At 37.3% G+C, this 23,826-nt stretch overlaps 2 protein-coding genes across 3 annotated transcripts; both read right to left on the bottom strand.

Annotated features, from left to right (window-relative positions):
• Positions 1–223: 223 nt before the first annotated feature.
• On the bottom strand, positions 224–6,021 carry LOC143854780 (small RNA-binding protein 11, chloroplastic-like). Of its 2 annotated transcripts, XM_077364890.1 has the most exons (5): positions 5,832–6,021; positions 1,532–1,606; positions 923–991; positions 690–796; positions 224–603 (listed from the first exon to the last, which is right to left on the bottom strand). In XM_077364890.1, exons 1-5 carry the CDS (start codon positions 5,950–5,952, stop codon positions 499–501), a joined length of 477 nt encoding a protein of 158 aa, XP_077221005.1. In that variant the 5' UTR covers positions 5,953–6,021; the 3' UTR covers positions 224–498. The 2 variants fall into 2 exon arrangements, with proteins under 2 accessions (XP_077221005.1, XP_077221006.1); XM_077364891.1 differs by lacking the exon at positions 1,532–1,606 and having other exon boundaries at positions 5,832–6,016.
• A 10,893-nt stretch (positions 6,022–16,914) lies between these two features.
• Positions 16,915–22,529, bottom strand: LOC143854991 (metal tolerance protein 9-like). Its single transcript, XM_077365143.1, has 6 exons — positions 22,264–22,529; positions 21,558–21,670; positions 21,144–21,389; positions 18,611–18,691; positions 18,231–18,461; positions 16,915–17,558 (listed from the first exon to the last, which is right to left on the bottom strand). The coding sequence occupies exons 1-6, from the start codon at positions 22,439–22,441 to the stop codon at positions 17,214–17,216; spliced, it is 1,194 nt and encodes a 397-aa protein (XP_077221258.1). The 5' UTR covers positions 22,442–22,529; the 3' UTR covers positions 16,915–17,213.
• Between the last annotated feature and the right edge of the window lie 1,297 nt (positions 22,530–23,826).

The raw sequence follows: 23,826 nt of genomic DNA on the forward strand, positions 1-23,826 counted from the left end.
GTTCATCCTACGGAGATGATTTTCCAGGCAAAAGGTATAGCCTATTTACATTACCCAATATAATTAATTGTCTGGGTATTCAAACAATGTGGGCCCTACAATATATTTTTTAAATAAATACGCACAAGGACGGGCAGTCATCGTCTTACACTTTCCCTGGCCGTGGCCGAACAACATAATCCTTAGGGTCCATTTGGATGCATGTAATATGAGTAGAAGGAAATGAATATAGATTCCCCATTCTTTGCTTTCCTTTTTCTCTTGATTTGAGAGGAAATTTTAACAATGTCAGCTAGTAAATGGAAAATGTGTCCTTTTACTTTGATTTTCCCACTGTTTGGTTTATCCAAACGTACCCTTAATGTTTTTTCAGAGAAAAGGCCCACTAATTTAATACAAATAAAGGACCCACATCACCTATTATAGTTTGTTGTATTTTGGCATAGTAATCCAACTCAATGGTATCTCCCTTTGAACGATTCATTACTGTATTAGCATCTATGAGTTTTTCTCAGTAGGGGGGCCCGAGGTTATAGGGTAAGCACCAAATATGTCAGGCCTAGCTTTTGCAAGTTCCACATAAATAGTCCTGCCATCCAGACACTGAGAGGGAAGGAGAAACAGATTCATAAGTCATAAGCTTTTTGAGATCTTGTAAACTGAGTAAAAGAAAGTAAGTAAAGTATCACCTTAGAGTCCATCTGTTCTATGGCTAGCATAGCAGCCTCTTGAGAAGTATATTGTACAAACGCATAACCTTTTGATCTCTTTGTGCCTTCATCTTTTGCAAGTTTTACTGACAGAACAGTTTAACCAATAAGCATATAAATTAGATAATATGAAGGTGACATGCACAATGCTTTTGCTTCTACATATTATTTTAAACAATATGTTTGAATTAAAGTGGCTATAGCATGTTTACCTTCTACTATCTGACCAAAATCTGAGAAATCTTTTCTCAAGCTGCTTTCATTTGTAGAATATGATATATCTGCTGCGTAAAATACCATTAGAACTCAAACAATACCGAAAGGAAGATCGACAGTGTTAGAACAAAAAATTGAAAGAGGTATACCAATGGACACAAAATTATACATCCTGTAGATTAAGGATGTGTTTGCCTGAGATTGATAGGTGTATGTACATTATACAGATGGCATAAATGGGTACTCGCAAACATGGTTTGAAATTTCGGTTTCAGCATAAATTTCGGACTTGGCTGGAACTGAAATTTCAGCCGAAATCCCGAAATTTCGGACGAAATTGGGTAAAGAGGGGCGAAATGTCGGTTTTCTGATCCGAAATTTCAAACCATGCTCGCAAACATAAACAAATATATTTCAAGTTTAATTTTATGTGGGGGTTCCCTATGCATGTGTTCAAAATGAAGTTTGAAATAGAAGTCATCCATTTGCATGAACATCTCGGGTTAAGGCAGGCAAAACCAGAGGCTCTGTAACTTTACCAAAACCAATTTCCAATCACAACCCACTACTGTTGGATTTGGAAAAAAGGGAAGGTGACCCTCTACCTTTTAAGATGGATCTATCATGATTGGAAGCATTGGATTTTGCTGACGAAGTGAGGAAATGGTGAAGGGAAACACCTGTGGAAGCGTGTAAAGATTTCAAATTCTGCAGAAAATAAAATCAATATAAGTGAAAATGAAAGAATGGAAAAGGTCGCGACAGTTTAGAAAGAGGATGAAGAAATAGTAAGGAAATTGAAAATCATTGATCATTTGAAATAAGAAGGGCCATTAGAGGAGGAACATATTGTAGACAGATGGAATATAAAAAATGGAATACGAAAATATCCCAACAAGAGAGGAGATTAGTTAGAGACAATTGGCTTCAAGAGAGACAAAAAATACCTCATTCTTTCATAGGATGGCAAATACAAGACTAATAGTTGACTCCATTAATTCTATACAACATTATGGAAGAATGCTAGGTGATAGAGACAAGATAAAAAGTGCCATCACTCAATAATTTCAAGGGCTCTGATCTATAGATAAATCATGGAGACCAAAGACAGAGGAAATGAATTTCAAAATTCTCACACCCAAAAGGAAGGAATGGTCGGAAAGGGATTTCAAAGAGGGAGACATTAAGCAAGCGATTTTTTCGATAAAGAAGGATAAAGTGCCCGTTCAGATGGCTTCCCAATGGCCTTTTATCAGTCCTTTTGGGAAAACATAAAAGGTGATTTACTTGACGCTTTCAAGGAATTTCATAAGAGAGGTAAAATAGGAAAGGGATTAAACTCAACTTTCATCACTCTCATCCCACAAAGAAAGGAGCACTAGAGATTAAAGATTTTCAACCCATTAACCTCATGCATAGTCTAAATCCAAAAAAAAGTTCTTGCAAATCGCTTAAAATAGGTGGTTGGGGATATAATATCACCATTAAAAGGAGAATTCATAAAAGTTAAACAGATATTAGACTGAGTAATAATTGCAAATGAATGTTTAGACATTAGAAAAGCGAAGGCACAACTGGTATTGTTTGCAAAAACTGATATGGAGAAGGCTTACAACCCATATTGAATGGGAATTGGTAGAATTTATCAAAGAAAAAATGGGATGTGGAAATCGTTGTAGAGGATGGAATCCGGCATGTTTATCAATGGCCTCCTTTTCAATACTTATCAATCGAGCATCAACGAGTTTCTTTCAAACCACAAGAAGAATTCAAAGGGGATCCAGCTCCCCCCTACCTTTTCATCGTAGTAGGCATAAGCGCTTAGTTTGATGATTAAGAGGGGGAAGGAAAGGGGTTTTGTGGGTTGGTTCCAAGTTCGAAGAGATGCTCCTATTATATCTTATTTGCAATTCACAAATGACATATTCATACTTCTTAACAATAAAGAAGAGGACATGAAGAATTTGAGAAAGCTATCTAAATGGTTTGATGTTGTTTCGGGCCTAAAAATTAACCTTGGTAAGCGTTTAGTGGGGGGCATCAAACTTGTTAAAGCTGATACAGAAAGTGTGGAAAAGAATCTAACATCATGGAGGAAAGGTATCTTTCATTTGGCGGGAAAATTACTCTCATCAAAGTGATATTGTCAAATTTGTCGGTTTACTTCATGTTCCTTTTCCAAATATACCTCCTAAGGTTGCAAAAAGATTGAAAAAGGTCCCAAGGGATTTTCATTGGGAATGTATTAAAGAAAACCAAAGGCCCACTAGAATTTGATACCAGGACTTTGGCCATACGAGTCTATAGTTCTCCTAACCCAAATCGCTAGAAACACATGGTTTTTATTATTTATGAAAATCGGTCAGATATGACAGTACAAACAAACAAGTACTAACTAGAAAATAAAAGTTTCAAACAAACCAACAATGTTAAATGTAGTTAACATATCATTTAAAAGAAATTTCTTATTGAGTGTATATAATATTTCAAGGAAATTGCATGATTACACGGAATATCTTATGTAAACCTTAACAAAATAGTGACCTTGTTCATCATGTTGACACCATATGCATTTACTTCACTCCAAAAAAAAAAAAACCCTTAGCATTTACTAGTTACATTCGTGAAAAATGATTAAATTCTTAATCAGAAGACTACTTGACATCGAAACACCTTAAAATGGGATGTTCCCTAACAGACTGAAGCTAAATAATTTATTGGAAAGAAACAACTGATACACATAAATAGGTTGAGTAGGATTTAATTGACAAAAAGATGCCCAATAAACATTTTCACCGGTGGACAATGTGGTCTCTAATGCAACAACATACTTGCTCAACTATAAATCAAAAACCAAGATTCCACTTGTACACATAGCAGCTACAGAAATAATCAACTCATTACTAAGACTGCCGTTAATAGGAACTACTGCATAGAAAATAGTCAAATAATACAAGAGACACAGCTGCAGCAAATAATAGCATACATTTACTTTGACAACTGAACTTAAAAAAGAACAAATGCCAAATAAGCATTGGATTGCATATCTAGCTTTACAATATAAACAACATATCATACTCATGTTATTAAGCAATTCTATTGGACATGCAATAACTTTTGACAGCTGTTTAAATAATAAAAGGCCAGATGAGTTAGTGCAATTATCAAAACATGGGAGTGACACATGCCTCGCTTCAAAACCCGAGAACATGCCATGTTTAATGTCAGATAAGGTGACACGGCACAGCAATTGGTAAACGGATATGATGGTTCGGTTGGAAGGAAAAAAAATGCCCGGAGACTGTTTTGAAGTTTTGTCAAAGTCAAGATTAGAACAAAAGAACTATGAATTTACATGATTTGGGTTAGAAGGAGCATGTTTTTACTTCCATTTCAAAGTGAAAAATACCCAACTTAGATACAATACATCAATTTTTTTTTTAAAAAAAAAAACCTTTTCGATAAATATGTTGAAGACTTTCCCTTCAATATTTATCCAACTTAGATATTTAATAAAAAAAAAGGTTCAATAACTAGGATGATTTTGTAATGGTCAAAATACAAGTACAATACATCAAACAACATATTGAAGATTTTCCCTTGATATGGAGAATATAATTCCACTATTCCAAGCTTGCTAATGGAAGAGTGAATCTTGTCATGCCGAAGAGCTTTAGCGAATACATCTGCTAGGTGGCCATTACTTCGATTGGAAGTGGTTTTAATAGGTCCTTTGTTCTCTTGTTTCATTATTAAGCAACAATCAACCTACAAATGTTTGGTTCTCTGTGAAACATAGTATTGTACCAACGTTGATCACACTTTGCTTGCATAATGTAAGCTCATAATTGAGTTTCTCGGCTTCTTTCATTAACCTTCTCACCAAAGTAAGTCCACTTGGAAGTCCTAATCGCATACTTGGTTTTAGCACTAGAACATGAAATAAACTCCTGCTTGTTGCAGTCCTGACATTTTTAAGTTTTTGTCTGCCAAAGTAGCATGACTTTCCTTTTCGAATTTCTCAAATTATTAGCCATGAATTTACATCTCGACCTTCTAAATAGTATCCATAGATCTTCAAATCTTGGTCAGGGATACAAAATTACAAATATGAACATTCTGTTGAGAGTCCTTTTCGAATTTCTCAAATTATTAGCCATGAGTTTACTTCTCAACCTTCTAAATAGTATCCATAGATCTTCAAATCTTGGTCAGGGATACAAAATTACAAATATGAACATTCTTTAATAAGTTAGACGTTTAGGTGCATATTCTTTGAGGGAGTTTATGCTCCATCATCTGCAAGTCTTCTTCAATTGCACTTGTAAGCGAGTGTTGTTGTTAGTTCCAACCGAAATACCAATGAATGGGAAACATAACCTATTCAGTGGAAATTTCATATTTTTTTAGAACAACCCAATTTGTTTTAAACCAGTTATTACCTGAAATTCCACATTTATGCACAAGAAAATAAAAATCTAACTGCTACAAACAACCACAGATTACATTAACAGGGAAAAAAGAAGCAAAAGAGAAAATGGGTATGTTCATACTTGTCAAAAACAACACCACCACAAGTGCAATTGAGAGAAACCCAGATGAGAAATAAAGTGAGTTCACAATAAAGGGTGAAATTTAATATCAAAATAAAGTGAATTTAACTACATGAAGAGAATTTCAACTAAAGCTTTGGTACTATTTACACACAAATAGAGGACAAAAAAAGGAATAAAAAACTAGAGGATGCTCATTGTCGTCAAATAACTCATCGAGAACTACGAATCAAAGAGTAATTCAACTATTTGAAGATAACCCAGATGAGAAATAGAGTGAAATCACAAGAAAATATAAAATTTCGAGTCCAGAAGAAGAAGAAAAGACAATTTGGGCATGAGAATTTCTTACTTCTAACGAAGATTTTGCTCGCTGGAGGAAGCGATGCTCTGAGCTTCAACGCCTTTAAGCTCTTATGATTTGGGTAACTCAAAATAGTTGCAGAGGGATTAGAGAAAATGGCTCCAAACATTGCAGAATTCAAGAATGAAACACAAGTTTGCGATGGAGATTAGGAAGGGTATAACTTTCCCCTCATGTTGACGAAACTACCCAAATTTAGGGCAGTGATAAATTCACGCTCTGCCCCCACCATAGGATGATCCAAACCGTCCATTTGATAGGCCGCAACGTAAATTGGTTGTGCTCCAAAAGTCATTTCCATAAAATGATCCCAACCGTCCAATCTATAGAAGTTTCCATAATGTGAGTCCTCTTTAGATCGGAGGGTCAGAATCACCCTATGGTAATGATTTTTTGGGTGCAACCTATTTAATTAAGTTATGTCCAATCAAATGGACGGTTTTGATCCTCCATGGTGTGGGCTGTACCGTCCATTTTTTTTAAATAAGGGGTGAATTCATCATAGAAAGGGGGGGGTGAATTTATCACTGCCTCGAGTTTATTCTATACGGACTAAAGTACCCCTATGGTGATAGCCCATGTCTAGGTCTTCACTCAAATATAAGTCACTCTCTTAGTGTAACAAATCATGTGACAATTTTACCAAAATGAGATGAAGTGTTGGGCTAGAGGGAAGTGCGACAGTAAGAGTGAGGAGAGCATGAACGGACACTAAAAATAGACGAAAAATATGCTGCCTTGGTGAAGAACTTTTTTAACCCATATTTTTTAGCTCACTCTCATGCATTCCTAACTCTCAAACCCTTCTCTCTCCGGCGATTTGTAGATAGATGACGACTTTGGTCATGGTTGCAACCATGAAAAAATATTCCATGGAATAACAGTGGACGAGTTGTGAGAAATGGGAGGAGAGGGAGAGAAGCGAGGAAAGAGAGTGTGGAGAGAGAGAGAGAGAAGAAGAAGAAGAAGAAGGGTTTGATCATAATACTCAATAATTGTTGGAGTATAAATGATTAAATAACACCAACTCTATCAGCTTGAGCTTTTTGGAATAATTGGTTATTTCACATGGTATTTAGAGCTATTGCCTCGCGGCAGGTCGTCCGTTAAAAACCCAACAACTCTTTGATATTAAAATTCTACGTGAGGCGTATTGAAGTATAAATAATTAAATAACACCAACTCTAACATCTTAACTATTAAGCTTTTGGAGTCATTGATTATTTCACATGAATAAGAACATCATCGTATACATTATGTCATGTGAGCATTAGATAAGCGTGCTAGTAGACAACAGTCAACATTGAAAAGCAAAGATAACATCCCAAAAATTCCTTTCTATTGAATGAGAATACTCGATTGTGTCTTAGGCTTTTGGATTTTGAGAATCAATTTCAACTCTAAGGGGCCACTTGGATATGTGGATTTTAGAATCTTGAATTTCTTCAAAATTGTAGATAGGAGACAAGAGAAGAAGGAGACCATCCGTTTCGCTTCTCTCTCGAGTTTTGGATTTTAAGCTAGAAATCCAGGTTTTAGAAATCCCTCCCCCATCCCGGGAAACATGGGATGATCTCCTAATCTCTTGCTAATGGAAAGAAGGGCGAGAAATCAGAAAATGATGGTTGTCTCCTTCTCTCGTCTCCTGATAGCACTGATTTCCATCTATGTGATTGCACAGCTGGTAGAGTTCTGCCGTTCACTACCTACGCTCACAGTAAAGCGTAAGGGATCCTGGAGATTTAACTCTGAAAGATCACTCCGACTCTCTAGTTAGAAATTTGTACCACAAGATGAAATATATGTAGAAAGATAACTGAAAGCACATGTTAATCTATGAATTGAAACCTTTTACCGATTAGATCTTGTTTGTCTAGGGAGGAGGAGGTGACAGGGGAGAGAGCTCGTGCCGTAGAAAGCTCAGTGCTACTCTTTTGGAATTAGGAGTGTGTTTTCATTCTCTTCCTCTCGTTTGAGCAGAAGAGTCCTCTTTTAAAGGGGTTCATACCCAGTAGCCTGGTGTAAGGCCTAACTGTCTTCCTTGTATTGGTCAGGAAGTAAACACAATCATATATGGTGTATACGTTAGTTGGAGCTTGATGTCTTAGCCATGCGATCGTGAGATCCGATCTCTAACAACTTCGGATGACATGGCAAGGGAGATCGTGGAGTTTGTTATCTGAAGAAAGAGAGTGGCGATGCATTGAGGACCGTTAGAGGGTATCACAAAACGTGTCTGGATCTGAACGGTGGATTCTGATTTTACCCCTAGCATCTCCCATCTACAATTTTGATGAAATCTAAGATTCTAAATTTTGTGTATCAAACAGCCCCTAAAATTTATTATTGAACTAAAAAAAGTCATTGATAAATTTCGTGTTCAAATACGCATTCAAACGAACCAGAAGAAGCCTCGTGAAGTGCGCTGAGTTAATAGGCAGTAATGAAAAATGAAGTTGAATGACGTTTCTGTCGATGTCGGAAGGGTATAAGGGTCTTTTTCAACCCGATTTTGAAGATTAGCCCATTTTTTATTCTTGTTTTAAGAGTGCGCTCAATCCGTAATTACTCCAAACATTAGCCCACATTTCATACTTTTCTCTTTCCAAATCCTTTTGACTTTTCTCTGTCTCATCGTAGCTGAACCATAACCGGAAACTTTGACCAGATGTCGGGGGATGTGATATTTCCGCCCCCTGTCCTGTCCAACATTTCCACTCTTTACCTAATAAGTAATAATCCAGATACAAGTTTCTAAAGCAGAAGAGAAAGGTGGCCCACTGAAATGGGTCCCATCTTTGCCACCATGGGACTTGGGAGAAGGGAGACCCTAAGTTTATGGGCCCTTTTTTTTTTTTTTTTACGAAAAATAACATTTGTTTCTGATGTCAAATAATTTGAAATAAAACAGAAATGTCTCATAATTTCGTGAATAATTACTCAATTTCTCTTGTATGATTCTTTCTTAATTAAAGGTAATTATTGGGCACCATTTTTGCCTCGTTTACACCTTTTATCCATTGATATGAACAAAATCCATAGGATACTCCTCTCCACCCATTAAATTTCAAAATTCCAAAATATGGTATATTCATTTAGAAATATGCTAAAAAGTATGTCATTAATTTTGGATATCACCTGTGCTCCTACACATGGACTCTTCAAATATATTATGACCTAGAAAACTTGAGTTTTTATATGGTGTAAGCCAGGGTAGCCCAGTATTTTTCAAAAGCTATTGTACGGGCTTGCACTATAGGATGATCCAAACCATTTGATGGGCCACAACGTAAATAGGTTGTGCCCAAAAAATAATTTCCATTAGCGCTATGCATATTGTTGAAACTCATAGAGATTAGAGGGTTGAATCATCCTATTGAAATGATTTTTGGTACACAACCTATTTACGCTGCGGCCAATCAAATGGATGGTTTGGATCATCCTATCGTGTAAGCCATACACTACTTTTTGGCAAATACTGGACTACACGGACTTACACCATATAAAATCTCTACGAAACTTATATGCGAGAACTATGTAAGTTGGGCGTGACCCCATTTTATTACAAGGCATGCCCATTACGGCTTAAAGGATCCCACATTTAAGTGATCTAAACCGTCCATTTGTTAGGTCTTGATTTAGATCTCCTATAGCCCAAAATCACTCAATCGTACAATCCTAATATCCAATTATGTATATGGTGTAGTTGTTGATATGTCACGATTGCATTATTGGTGTGATTTTTGGGCCATAAAAGATCGAAAAAAAAGCCTTTCTACTGGACGGTTTAGATGAATCAAAGACATGACCCGCTTTACAGTACTGATGCATTCCTCCTTGTCTGCATATATTCATTGAAGTTAGGTTTTCTACATCCAATTTCCTTCTCACCAACCCTATGTTTGAATCAGTGGATAAGATCATCTGATCAACGTGAGATTGGACATCGCATACAGTCGATCCCATGGTGACCGACCGATTCAATGGCACTGATCACTCCCCATCATGCCACGTATATGGTGCCGATAAAATGAGAATCTGTAGAGCAAATGAGAAAGTACAAGTACCAATCCTCAATATTATTCAAATAAAAGCCAACATGCGGATGGAAACAACCGAGGGAAAAGAGGGCCCACTCCACTCACATTCACCCCCTTCCCTCTTTTACACTTTTCTTCTTTACGTTACAAATATATTTAAGCTTGAAAAATGAAAAGTACCGAAAGAGCATATAAAGTATGATAGGTATTTACATATGTACTCATTTTTTATTTTTATTTTTCTCACTTTTCATAGAACATATAATCATGGGTGTCATCTTTAGTGGAAGTATGTACAGGGAACATATTAGAAGAAATACTCTCTAGAAAACCATCTGGGATCTCCAAATTAGGTCTAGGGTTGGTAAAAATGGGAACGAATGCCTCACTTGTGTTACCCAACGAAAAAATTAGATTTTCACTCCCTTGTAGTTGCTGATGTTGTTGCTGCTGCTGCTGCTGCTGCTGATTATGATAATCGTTTTGAGAAGGCATTCTGGTCACCCCATGATGTTGATGGTGTGCCCCAAACACATAATTTGGGGCGGGCCCACTAGTCTGGATATCTGAGGACGATGGTATGACAGGGGAACCGGTGAATTGTTGCACCATGGCTCGAAAATTGGTGGTATCGGTGTTTAGTAAGGTGGTGGGAGCTTTCCTCGAAGCCCTAGAGCGCCTCCGAGAAGATTTTCCGATCCGACCATCGATGCCTAAGCCGACGCCGACGCTATTACTATTGTGTGTGGTTATCGGGTCTGAGGCCGTGGTGGTTGTGACAATGATAGACTCCGACACGGCGGGGCCTCGGCTGAACATGGAGTTCGCAGGAGGAGAACCATGCACCGGTTGCCCGGCGGCCGGAATCCGCTGGTAGAAATGCAACCGGTCGTTAGGGTTGGAATTAGTGTTGGTCATGGCCGTACGAGGAAGGGAGAGATGGAACTAGAGACTAGTCCCTTGCTAATAAAGAAAGAAGACATGATGTATTCTATGAACGTTTATATATTGTGGAACGTGAAACATGATGGGTCAAAGTTTGACTTTCTTGTGATCGTGGCCGTCCATTTGAAGTATAGATGGATGGTTACGGAGGAGGCCACGTAGGTGTGGCGGGGGTTGGGGGAGTAGAGACCACTCCTTTTCTTCTCGAAGGGGAAAGTCCTGAGTTATGTAGTTTCGCCGAAACAACGGTAATATAATCCATTCATTCAATGACATCATTAATTGAGGTGACATCATCGGGACCATGATATATTCGCTTCCTTTCTTCCTTTCGCCACCCCCCCTGTAATGTAAATGAGTGGTTATAAATACACTGGAGGGGGCCACGTTCTTCGATGATCTGAACCATTCATTTGTTGGTACCCACTGTTGATAGCTCGTGCACCAAAAATCTTCTCCATAAGATGATTTTACCCTCCTTTGAAACTACCAGTAACTCCAAAAGCTTAAGCTATTAGATATGGCGTTGTTTAATCTTTTATACTTTAACACTCCCCTCACGTGCGGCCCCTCTTTCTAGGGTTGATCTACATGTGGCCCTTCTTTTGGTTTTGGCCATTATATGTGGATTTTTGCTATTGACGAGGTTTGAACTCAGGACTTTTGTGTCTAATATCATATGAAACTACCCGTTACTCTAAAAGCTTAGTTTCACACCTCCAATTTGTGGAGGTTTTCATACTGGTGTATTTTAAACTTTTTGAGTCATCCATTTTACACCGAAATCTCGGATGGTTTAAGATCAACCCACAAATACATGGTTTAGATCATCCAAGCATGTGGGCCCAGTTGGACTTTTTTTAGCGTAGACAAACAGCATACAATTTCTCAATTATAGCATTGTTCATATCTTCACTGTTCATGGGGTGCAATTGTATGTCAAGTTGCTTGCCCTAACATGAGCAGTGAGCGATACCCAAACTTTATAAAGTTTGAATCATACAAATGTAAAATATTATTGATCAATGGTTAAGATTGATCCGTCAATATGTTCAACGATGCCACATAGGGCCCACATTTTAGAAAATCTTGGTCGTCAAAGGCTTGAGTTAAGTCGAGTCACAATCCATTTCAACTCCGAGTTTTTCTAGGTCCTACTGATATAAGAGAATGTGGAGAAAATGATCAATGTAGACGAACCCAATTAGTGTCAAGATTAGACTTAGTCAATTTGATCTGGGTAGATTCTTTCACCTTCATCATGAAAATTTTCTAAAGGATTCATTAGCCCACATTTTAGAAAATCTTGCTCATAAAAGGCTTGAGTTTAGTCAGGTCACGATCCATTTCAACTCGAGTTTTCTAGGTCCTACTGATATGAGAGAATGAAAGAAAATGATCCATGTAGACGGATCCCACTAGTGTCAGGATTAGACTTAGTCAATCTGAGCCGAGTAGATTCTTTCACCTTCTTCATGAAAATTTTCTAAAGTATTCATTAGCCAACCCTAACTAGCTCGGGGACAAAAGGCTTAGTTGAGTTAAGTTGAGTACTGAAATGAGTTTTTATGCAAAGCTTTTATGTGCAGTATGAGCTAGAAGTTAATTATTTTTTCAAAACTAAAGTGGGCCCATTTCATAGGATGATGAAAACCTTTCATTTTTTGGGCCACAACATAAATTGGATGTTTCCCGTAGATCATCTCCATAGGGCGATCCTAACCCTCCGATCCGTAGTGGTTTATATAATATGCATTCCATCTTCACATCGGAGGGTTAGGATCATCCTATGGAAATGATCTACTGGTCACATCCTATTTATGTTGTAGCCAAACAAATGATCGTGCCGGATCATCCTTTGAAGTGGGCCCCACTGTACTCTTTGAAAAAATACTCAATTTCATGCTAATCCCGTCCATTAATGTTTAGATCCCTTCCCTGCGCCAGGTGGCATACAGGTATTTCTTCGCTTCCGGTCTCTGTAAGGCAGCCCGTCTCCTTGCCAGCCTGTTATTCTAAATTCTAATACGTCGAACTTACAAAGCGAAGTTTTGCTATTTGCGGTGCGGACATGGGTCCGTCTCGGGAGACGTGACACATTGACGTCATAGATGGCGTGGTTGTGATAGAGAAAGGCATCTTCTCCTTCTATGAAGTAAAAATAAAAAACACGAGAGAATATTGAAAGGGAAGCAAATCATTAAAATTAAGTTTAGGTTAAAAACGTGGTGAGATACATTAGTTGGAGTGGGGCCCAATGTGTTTGACTCTTGACTATTTGCCTCTCTCCCCCGTGCTTGATTTGCGGGATTTATTTTCGAGACTGACCGGACCACTCCAATTCCGTCAAGCACGTGTTCTGACCCATTTATGACGAAGACTTGTTGTTTGATGATGGTCCGAGAGAGCACTCCATCTTGTCTGGCCTAACTGGTCAGGAGGGGGCAAAAGGGTGGGACCCACTTGTCAATGTGAAGGACATTAAAACTCATGAAAATTGCTAAAAATTTATGAGTTGTTGTCCTCCTTCTGTGCCACGGTTTTAAATTTCGACCGATTTCGGATTTCGGTCGAAATTTCGTTTTTTATCCAAAATTTCACACAAAATACCAGTGTTTTTATTTTTTATTTTTTTATTATACCGAAATTTCAGTAATTTCGGCCGAAATTTAATATTGAATAAAATACCATTTTCTTTGTGGTACCGGATTTCGACCGAAATTTTGAAATTTCGAAATTTCAAGGTCCGAAACCGGTACCGAAACCGAAATTTTAAACCTTGTTCTATGCCCATTGAAATTTCGGTCGAAATTTCAAAATTTCAGGGTCCGAAACCGGTAACCAAACCGAAATTTTAAACCTTGTTCTATGCCCATTGAAATTTCAAAATTTCAGGGTCCGAAACCGGTACTGAAACCGAAATTTTAAACCTTGTTCTGTGCCCATTTTTGTTTTGGATATTGAGAACCGATTCTAAAACTGATTATTTGACTCAAGATTAGACATTAAAACGCTTGTTAACGTCAAATCACGTTAAAAGGGGAGCACATGCGTTATGCGTACTGCAGGGCATCAAAATATCATCGCCCTTCTTTTTATGATAAATTAGTGTCACCAAATGGTGAGAGATGGTTAGGGCAGGTCTGAGAAGGAGAGAGAATTGAGAGGGCATGACTTAGATGATGGTGATTAGTGGCTAAAAATAAGTAGAGTTTTTTGTTTCCTGATTTTTAGTCCTTGTTAATTTTAGATTATGGCAATCAATTGTGGGCCCGAAACGTATTATTGGGACTCAAAATTAAATGTAATTTTTAGTCCAAGAATTGGTTTGGGGTTCACAATCGGTTGCCACAATCTAAAACGAACAGGGCCTTAGCTACTCTCAAATCTCTCTCATCTTAACCGCACCCTCTCAAATCTCTCTCATCTCGACCGCACCTGCTCTCACTCTCATTTCAGCGGCAACACTACTAGACCATGGAATTTTGATCCATAGATTATTTTTCATAAGTTTCTCTTCCCTATATCCAAATGCCAAAGTTTTATTTCATGTACCTTTAGAATTGTCTACATGTATTTAAAATTGTGTTCTTCCTCTTCATCTTCTGCTACATCAAACTGCAAGCATGCTAGTTCGCTATAGAATTTTGGGTGTAACCCTTGATCAATAGTTTGTGGGCATTGTATGCTAGAGTGAAGTGCATAAGTGGAGGGATAAAAGTCCTTACCATAGGCTTTAATTAGCTTCGCTTACCTACTTCATAATTTTTTTTCCTTTAATTTGGAGCCTGCATAATGTGTCTGCTACTTTGACTATTTGCATCTCCCTCATTTGATTATTCAATATATCCATTCTTTCCAGTAATTTAAAGATTTTTAGGCCAATGTTCGGCAGCCATGAAAAATTATTCCATGGAATAAAAAAAAGTCTTTAAGTGAGAGAAAAATTAAATATTTAAAACTAGGAGTCTTTTTTTTTGGAAAATAATGAATTTATTAAATGAAGAGAGCAATGAGCCACACGACTGAGATGGTCGGGAACTGATTACAACATAGAAAAAATTAAGAAAAAGGGGCCTCAAACTCAAGGAGGCAAGAGAATAAAAAGTCTCTAAACGCATACGCGATTAAGGTTGCAACTTGGATCGGGTAAAATCTGATTCGAAAATAACATGGGTTGGGTTTAGAAAATCATGGGTCGGGTTTCATGTTGAAAAACCTGACCCGATCTTGGGTCCTGTCAGGTTTAAAGGGAAAAAAAACTGAAACCCGACACAACTCTTAGGCGGGCTATGATTTTCTTAAATAGCATGCCAAATTATTTTCACTTATATTGATATAATTATTTTCAATGAGGTGATCATGTTTGTGATGTGAAGAAGTAGTTTCCTTCTTATATTTATGCACTTAACAACTTAAATTTAGAGATTTTGGATGGGAAAATTTATCGTTTTCTACAATCTTTGAAATTAATCTCTATAGTAAGCTAAACATTAAAAACCTGACCAACCCAGGAAACTATCTTGGGTAGGGTTAGGCGTATGAATCTTGGATGTTTTCCCATAAAGACCCAACCCGACCCAATCCGCCTAACCCAAGTTGCAACCCTATGCACGATATACCAGAGCAAGCTAACCTATCCGCCTCCTAATTACCTGACCTCAACACAGACAAAACGGACAGGAAAAACCCTCCAGCGGTCATCATCGAAGACCTCAAAGCAGCGAAGAGAGTGATCAGTCGAGCCACCTGATGATGTTGAGCGAGTCGCCCTCCACAATGAGATGATTCAAATCTGATATATATGCCTATGATTCGAATGCCTTGGAGCACCGAATTACTTAGTTGCACAAGACCACCAACGCACGCACGCACACAAGTCTGCTGCTCCTGGTCATCTCTCACAACTAGCCCCACAAATCTTTTCCAAAGTTGCCAAACATGGCCTTCGTTTCCAACTTATATAGTGGATATAATCGTGGTCTTCAGTGCAAAGATGGGATCATCAAACTTGGGTGGTAGGTGATTAAGAAGATTTGGATATCGACTATATGAACTAGTTGGGTAATCGACCATAAATATTTATCGAAGCAGAGAACTAGAGGCACACATGTATTTTTCATACATATTTTGGTGTTTTCCATGATGTAAGTTTTTGTTCTCCTACAATTATTAGGATGAGTTGGAACCTCAATTGTTTAACCGAGTGATCATGTGTACAATTTACACAATATCGACCATTGAATGTCCTAATAGCATCAAGTCACACATCAATTGAGTGATTGTGTGCCCATAATAAGGACACACAAATGTCCCAATTGGCGTAAATTCATGAGTTTGAAGTTGTAGGCGAAGATTGGCAAACACATGGGCAAACACAATGGAAACCATAAATACAATTACAAATACACATAGATAACACTAGTGTTTTATTTGGTTAGGCAAGATTGCCGGCATCCATGGGAGAGAAACCTTCTTCCACTATGAGCAACAAGCACAAGTGATTACAAAATAATATATAATCTCCAATCTCTTAAGTTAATCATTGCATGTTCAATGCTAAAATCCAGGAGATGAAACCCAAGATCACCCAACATTCAAGCAAACCCACCTTTACTATCCACATGTTCAAGCTCCCCCTTCTCTTCCCCCTCTATGCATAAGATACGTAATACCTTACACAAGTTAGGTTTCTGAACCTAAATCTCTCATTTTCCGTCCTAGTCCAACTAGAATACAAAAATAGAGCATCCACTTGTGTGGAAACAAGAAACTCTAACATGGTGAAAAGTGCTTAGACTTTATGGGCATCAATTGCAATCCCCCTAAAATAATTGGACAAGGCTAATATTTAAATTGGAAAATAATTTGATAAGGCTATAGTTTAACTTGGACTTTCACTATCCATAAAAGAGACATGTACTAATTTTTAATGTTTCCTAAAGACTTGTGACTAGCTCTTTGTAGTGTAAACTATAAGAAATCTTCAGGTTTAGAGTATCGTAATCGAAATTTAGGGGATAAACACTCAGATCATCTGAAACAATATTAAAATGAGAATGCCCCTACTGGCTACTGCAGAGAAATCAAGTAAGCAACTCTGTTAATCAGTTCAAGTTCAACCTAGTCTACCTTTGCATGTGGCTCAATGTGAATCATCTTATTCCTAGGCATACACAGTGTAAAAATGAAAAACAAGCTCAGTTACATCAGTTGTAAGGCTGCCATGACCATCATTCAGAACAGTATTAAGGAAAAACACAGTAATTCCCAAGCAGTGTAAGTAGCGAAAAAAGTAGTCTTATTTCTCTAACTGGTTTGTTTGCCAAGTAATACATCACCAGTAGCCTTTGTCATTGCTTCTTGTTATCACTTTTTGCCGTTTTCATGCCTTAAATTTGTGTTCTGGCCTGTGGCTGAACTCAAAATCAACATGGACAAAGGCACGCTCGACGTCAGGTAGATGCTCAAGCTTCTCTTGGAGTGTCTCACCAATGTTGTGTGCCTCGCTCAGGGGCATGTTCCCTGGTAAGACTATGTCAACCTCTACAAAGTAGTGAGAACCGAAAGTATAAGCTCTAACTGTGTCAATATGTTGAATTTGTTCATGGTGGTTCCATACGAGGTATGTCATCTTTGTCAAGTAATCTGGCGGGGCCGTTTTACCAACCAATGACCACACGTTCTCGATAACAGTCCTAGCCCATGTTCCCATTGTGTATATAGCTATCTGCATCCAAAATTCATTATAGCATCTTAGCTAAGTCATTGATGCATGGTTAAAGATCTGAATAAATGCTCAAACGACTTAGAATCATGGGGCATGCTTGAGCCAAAAGGTTGGTTTCAACTACATAGACTAAGGAAATGCAATGAACTAATCAAGGAAAGCATTTACATATGAGAAAAGATCATTTCGACGAACCATTGACCAAAATTTGGGGTATAAACCATCTCTACTATCCAATCAATGGACCACCCCTTGGACATTTAATGGCACTAAAACTGTAGTGGCCGGATGTGCCTATATGTTTGATCAATAGCTTGACTTTGGGTAGTTGACAAAAGTTATGGGCGAGGGCTCATTTATCAGATAGCCGAGACAATTTCATAGGAGAGACTCTTGATCATGGCCCATCCAAGAGGATGACCATCAATTGGATGGCATTGATCAATAGGCACGCGTACTGATTGGATGGTAGCGATGTTTTGTGTGAAGTTGAAGTGCATATTTTATACTTAATGCAATAGGTAATTCACTTTTATAATTTACTTGTTCTCATTCATACTGTTTGGTATATCATTCTAACCTTGTAAACTTATGTTTTTGAGTATTTGTGTGCTTTAAGGGCACAAGTATTTGTGTTACTGTTGACAGTGAAAATGTAAGTCATAAATTTACCAGTATTGCTCCAGTTGGGTCAATCCACCAGTAGAATCTTACTGCAAGGACCGCTGTCACTAAACCAGTTGAGTTGGTAATGACATCAAAGAAATGGTCCTGGGCGTAGGCTCTGACAATTTCATTTTTAAATCGTCGACAATATACCATGAGTGCAAATTTCACTACTGTGACAGAGGTCATGATCCCGATCATCCACATTTCCTTTTGATGATCCATTGTAGAGTGAGACTGCAGAAAAAAAAGGCAATTGTCCTTTAGAGTTAATTCAAAAAGTATAAACAAAGAAAGGAGTGAAATTATTGAAACAAGGGAGTGCTGATATCGTTTTCCATTTTGGCCATTTACTTATTTTTACAGGTAAATGAAAACATACATACCTGTGCAATGATTTCCCGAAGAGATTCTAACAATATTTGCAAACCAAGAGTCGCCATCACAGAAGCAAAAACAATGATGCCCTGGAAATTGAAGTCATGTTGGTTTTGATTTAGTGACAACAAATGAAGAGAATATCCTTAAAAGGTTATAACTCCCAATTATTGCCATTGAAAGGAATGATTAATAAAAAAAGAGAGCAACTATCCATATTCAAATTTTATAACGAAAGTAAGATTAGAATTGTTTGAACAAAGTGAATTTCACATTATTTCAGCTACACGTCAGAGGCCCACCAATGAAAGCATCTAGATCATGCTAACATCATGAGGGTAAGCCTGGGTCAGCTTCCCCTTCTCTTCCTCATTTTTAAGGCTTATCATAGTATCATATCCTTACATTGTATGGCCATTTATGTTATTTGAAATGACCCCTAACTTGTTGGGCTTTCTTAGGGTCTGAACTCCTCAAACTATTAAAGTGTTAGTACACAGTGGGCCAAGTTTAGCCCATATTTTCTGAGGCCCAAGCCTAGCACAAACACATTTTGGCCTTGAGGATTAAGCCCAAGCTCAACAAATCTATAAAAGCTTAAATAAAGACCAACACATCCAGTTTATAATATTTAACATTTGAAAGATAAGACTTGCATTCGAACATTTTCAAAACGGATGAGTGATTCAAAAAATGCATGACCCAGTAGTGGAGGCCAATTTGGATCTCCCACACCATAGCCTAAAAGTTTCATAAGATGATCTTAATTATATAATCAAATGAATCCTAGGTTATTGAATGTCTCGTTGCTTATATTTTTTTTTTGATTATCCATTTGTGAGCTCTTGATCTAATGGTTAGGATGACAAAGACTCGTAGGTACTAAGAGATACAAGGTCCTCAAAAAAGATCAAAAGGTGAGGCATATCTCAATAAAATACATGTGTGCCTCAATATTTTATCACTAGATCATTGACCTATAATAAAATGGTAATAGACACCCTTTTCTTTGTTATTAAAATGTTAGTGCAAGAAAACTATCCTATCACAGAAGCCAACCACAAGTATACAAGATCATTGCTTATAATTAGGGAGATACACTCAAATTTAGAGAACCCAGAGTTCTATTTCTTATCATCATTGGAGGACCATGATCTGATAGTTATAGCAAACACTCCATGAATTATTCTATGCAGGAGTTTCACCCAAGATAATTACCCTTTTTACTGCTAGTAATGGGTTATTGGGCCTACACATTTCAGCGAGCTTATAAAAGGGGGGCTAGATCCAGTCTATGGGCCTCAAGTCGCGTCCCAAACAAGGCCCTTTGTGTGGCCGTGAACATAGACAATTGCTTCTTAGTTTTCAAAACATCCATTCAACGGATAACAATCGTAGGGTTAGAATCGTTGGATAGAAGTGGGTTCTGATGCATGGCCCATTGATAGAAAGGCCTATGATATGAATGATTTGGATCATAGAACAAGTGTGGGCCTCACTTGTATTTCTACCTGCTTATATTTTCCTGCATCCATCATATAACCACCCATATAAAAATGAGCTAGGAAAGAAAATAACAGAACCAAAACAATTAAAAAAAGAGTTGATGGAACAAGGCCTAGGATCATCCAATCAAGGTGCTCTCAATGACATTTAATCTTGACAAGCTGATGAGGCTAAGATTTCCTGTCTTTTAGCATTTTCTATGATAATAATAACGTAGCTGTTCCTACTATTTTATCTTTTTTTTTTTTAAAGGTAACAAATTTTATTCCACCAAAACCAATATTACAGCTACTATTTTATCAGAGCAAAGTAAACACCCATTGATAAGGACAGGTTAATCAATTGATGGACCGGAACCTAAAACTTAATCCAGATTTTGATACTCCTAATCATCCGACCAATGCAAAATTTGTTCATTGTCAAATGCGGGCTTTTGATTTGGATTGATTGGCATGATCACCAAATGGGTACAGAAAGACTTCAGAACTCGTGCTCGGACAAGAACTCATCCAATATAAATGAAACCAAGTCAATTTGGGCGAGTCAAGTTGGGGTTCCCTTTAAAAAGAGTTCATATACTGAGTCTCATTTTAAATTTCTGTAACAGTAAGTTTAGATATAGTTTTAACTGAATAATTCTCTACTGACAGTAGTATGTAAACTATCAATAAAAAGATATTGAAGTCTAGTTTCTGTAGTTCTACCTGATTATAATTCGGAGTTGTACAGAAGAAGTTATACATTAATTAAACAATATGTCCATAAATACCAAATTTTGTTCATTGTCAAATGTGTGCTATTGATTCGGATTGATTGGCGCGATCAGCAAATGGGTACAGAAAGTGTGTTAAGAACTCATGCTCGGCCAAGAACTGTGTTAAGAACTCATGCTCGGCCAAGAACTCACCCAATATAAATAAAACCGAGTCAATTTGGGCAAGTCAACTAAGGGGTAAGCTCTTAAACAGAGTTTATACACCAAATCTCTCATTTTATAGTCTATAATCAGGATTGTAGAGTTCATAACAAACTTACCACTGGTTGCATTCTCCTCTTCCCAATCGGATATCGATAATGATTTGGTTTTCTCATGGCATTCGAAGTAAACCAAAGAATAAAGCCTGATAAAAGATCCAACAGAGAATCCAAAGTGGAAGCAATCACGGCCAATGATCTGCTTTCTATAGAAGCATAAACTTTCACTATGAAAAGAACCAAGTTAGCTGCATTTGAAATACGGATTGCGAGTCTTTCGCTCTTTGCAAGCTTCTCTGTTTCATCCTACCCCAACAAGAACAAAAAAAAATAGAGTAATTGAAAAGAATAAGAGAAACCCATATCTAAATTCAAGGACTATATCAGTTTCCATAAATAAATAGGTAAGCAATAAAAAGCCCATGTAAAAAACTAACAAAAAAGAAAATTAAAAAAAACATTAACAAAAACTACCTGAGTTAAACCTCCTGGTAAACAACCCATCTCAGTCATAACCTCCATCTCAGTGAATCCTTCTAGAAGCTTCTCTTGCCTCTTGTAGTATTTTGCAACTTTTCCTTGTTTGCCTGATAAGAGAAGGAAAACCCAAATTCATTTTTTGTTTCAAAAAAAGGATCAATCTATGAACTAATGATTTTCCATCTGATTGATTAGTTTTTTCACTAAGGTCCTGTTTGGATTGCATGAATTTTCAGAAAAAGTTTGGAAAATAAAATTAGTTCTAAAATCTTCTAGTACACATGAAGAAAGATAACTTGAACCAACATTATTAAATTTTTACATAGTGAGATCTTCAATTCATGTTAATATCCGTCTGAATCAACCACAGTCATCAATTTTTTATATTTTTTATTTGCAATCCAAGAGAAAAAACACAAAGGGAAATAAAATAGAAAGAAATAAAAAAATTTCCATCAAAAATATTTTTCTTGCAATCCAAACATGGCCTAAGTTTTTTCATATTTCATTCAATAGGGAAACAAAATAGAAACAAACAAAGCCATATGACTTTGACCCTTCTTGCATTTTTTCAATTGATTTAAATTTGAAGAGAGAAAATGGGGAGGGAGAAATCTGGGTTTTGATTAGAAAAATGAAAGAATAAAAACCCACCCCACCAAAAAAATGAAAGAATAAATGAAGAGAAGATAAAGCATACTGAGGTTCTTGAGACAGTCATGAAAAACATGAGGAGGATCTTTGGGTCTGTCTGGTAACTGAAAATCATTACAGTTGAGTCTCCACGAGGGTTCCCTTGACAAAATCACAGACTCTTCAGCAGGATTTGGAGAGAGCAATTCTACCCTATAATCAATAGAATCCGTACGAACTTCCATAGAGAAGAAAAAGACAGAAAGAACAAATTTGTTCAGATAGAGAGGGTTTCTTCTCTGTAAGGAGGGAAAATGTTTCTAATTTTATAGAAGCCGAACGTAACGGACTGGTAAGATTTAGACCGTTGATTCTGATCCGACAGTTCAGGCAAGTGGCGGGCACATGTCTAAGAGTATTGGCCTTACACCTTAAGAGATTGGTCATGATCGGACGGTTGTAATTAAACCTTATTCTTTGTTTGATAGAAAATAAAATACCAAAATTTGGGGTTGCTTTCCTTGTATAGAGTGTTTCATGTTGCATGCATGTGGGCACGCGTATAAATTCCGCATGAGGGCACGCGTATAAATTCTAAGGCCCTGTTTACATGGGAAATGATAAATTCGCCCCCTGTTTTTACATGGGATAGCCACCTGCAGTGTACATGGCAATGAGACCTGCTGAACACTTCCCCCATGAACTGAATCAGCCCCCTTTGAAGTCATAGATACACTTGTGGTGGCTGTCCCAAGTAAAACAAAGGGGCGGATATTTGACTTCCCTTTCTGGAAAAGTTTTTCTTTTTCAAACAATTCATGCAGTCCAAAGAGGGCCTAAGATTTCCCTTCCCCAAAAACAACAATATGCGGCAGAAATGCACTCATTAATTTATTGTATCATATAATTTCTCTTGGGTTTGAACTGTGATATCAACTCAAGTTTTCTTTGGTATAATTTACTTAAAATTTTTAAAATTTTTTTTAGCAAAGGTGGTCCGTACAAGTACAGGGAAAGAAGAAATAAACTAATTCTCGTTGTCTAATCTTTAATTTTTATTTTCTTTTGTTCTTTTTGTCTAATCCTTGCTTTTGATGTTCTTGAATCCCACTTTGGGAAAGTGTAGCAGGTGGGTAACAGTTTTGTATTATTAAAGTTGAGAACTTATATGGTGGCCGACCGTCGTCATGAAGTATAGTCATTTTTTCATGATAAAAAGTCGGGCATGATATAAAAACTCTTACAAAGTCGGGGTCTTCCAAATGAATGCTTTGGATCTCTCCCAAAATGTGAGCACCCCCATAGTTTGCGGCAGCCATGCACAGATAAGCTATCTGTGCAGCTGCACACAACCCATTTCCTCAAAAGTTAGTCCTTTTTTCAAACAAAAAGTATAGAAAAGTGACAACAGCACAACCATGTCTTGATAATCTGCACTGTCTCACCTTGTCCTTCCGCCAATGTTTTGATAATACGCCAGCAGCCTTGGACAGCTGGTTAAAGCATATGGGACAAGTTGATTAAGTGCCTTGTGCCTATATCATTTCTCCAGGTAAATCACATCCATATGTAATAAACTAAGAAACTTTATGTGCACTAGCTTGATAAATCGACTCCTCATGTGTCTTTC

The sequence above is a fragment of the Tasmannia lanceolata genome, unplaced genomic scaffold (genome assembly GCF_043159265.1).
Source record: "Tasmannia lanceolata isolate RefF3 unplaced genomic scaffold, GAP_Taslan_0.1 ptg000020l, whole genome shotgun sequence".
NCBI lineage: Eukaryota > Viridiplantae > Streptophyta > Magnoliopsida > Canellales > Winteraceae > Tasmannia > Tasmannia lanceolata.

Bases quoted from the DNA above. Each gene is read 5' to 3' on its own strand.
- LOC143854780 (XM_077364890.1), bottom strand. From the start codon at position 5,952: ATGTTTGGAGCCATTTTCTCTAATCCCTCTGCAACTATTTTGAGTTAC. The intron at 992-1,531 runs GTAGAGGGTCAC...TTTACGCAGCAG, and splicing joins TGATAGATCCATCTTAAAAG to ATATATCATATTCTACAAAT. The intron at 797-922 runs GTAAACATGCTA...CTGTTCTGTCAG, and splicing joins TTTTGGTCAGATAGTAGAAG to TAAAACTTGCAAAAGATGAA.
- LOC143854991 (XM_077365143.1), bottom strand. From the start codon at position 22,441: ATGGAAGTTCGTACGGATTCTATTGATTATAGGGTAGAATTGCTCTCT. The intron at 21,671-22,263 runs GTATGCTTTATC...TTCTCTTATCAG, and splicing joins TGACTGTCTCAAGAACCTCA to GCAAACAAGGAAAAGTTGCA. The intron at 18,462-18,610 runs GTATGTATGTTT...TTTTTTCTGCAG, and splicing joins TTCGGGAAATCATTGCACAG to TCTCACTCTACAATGGATCA.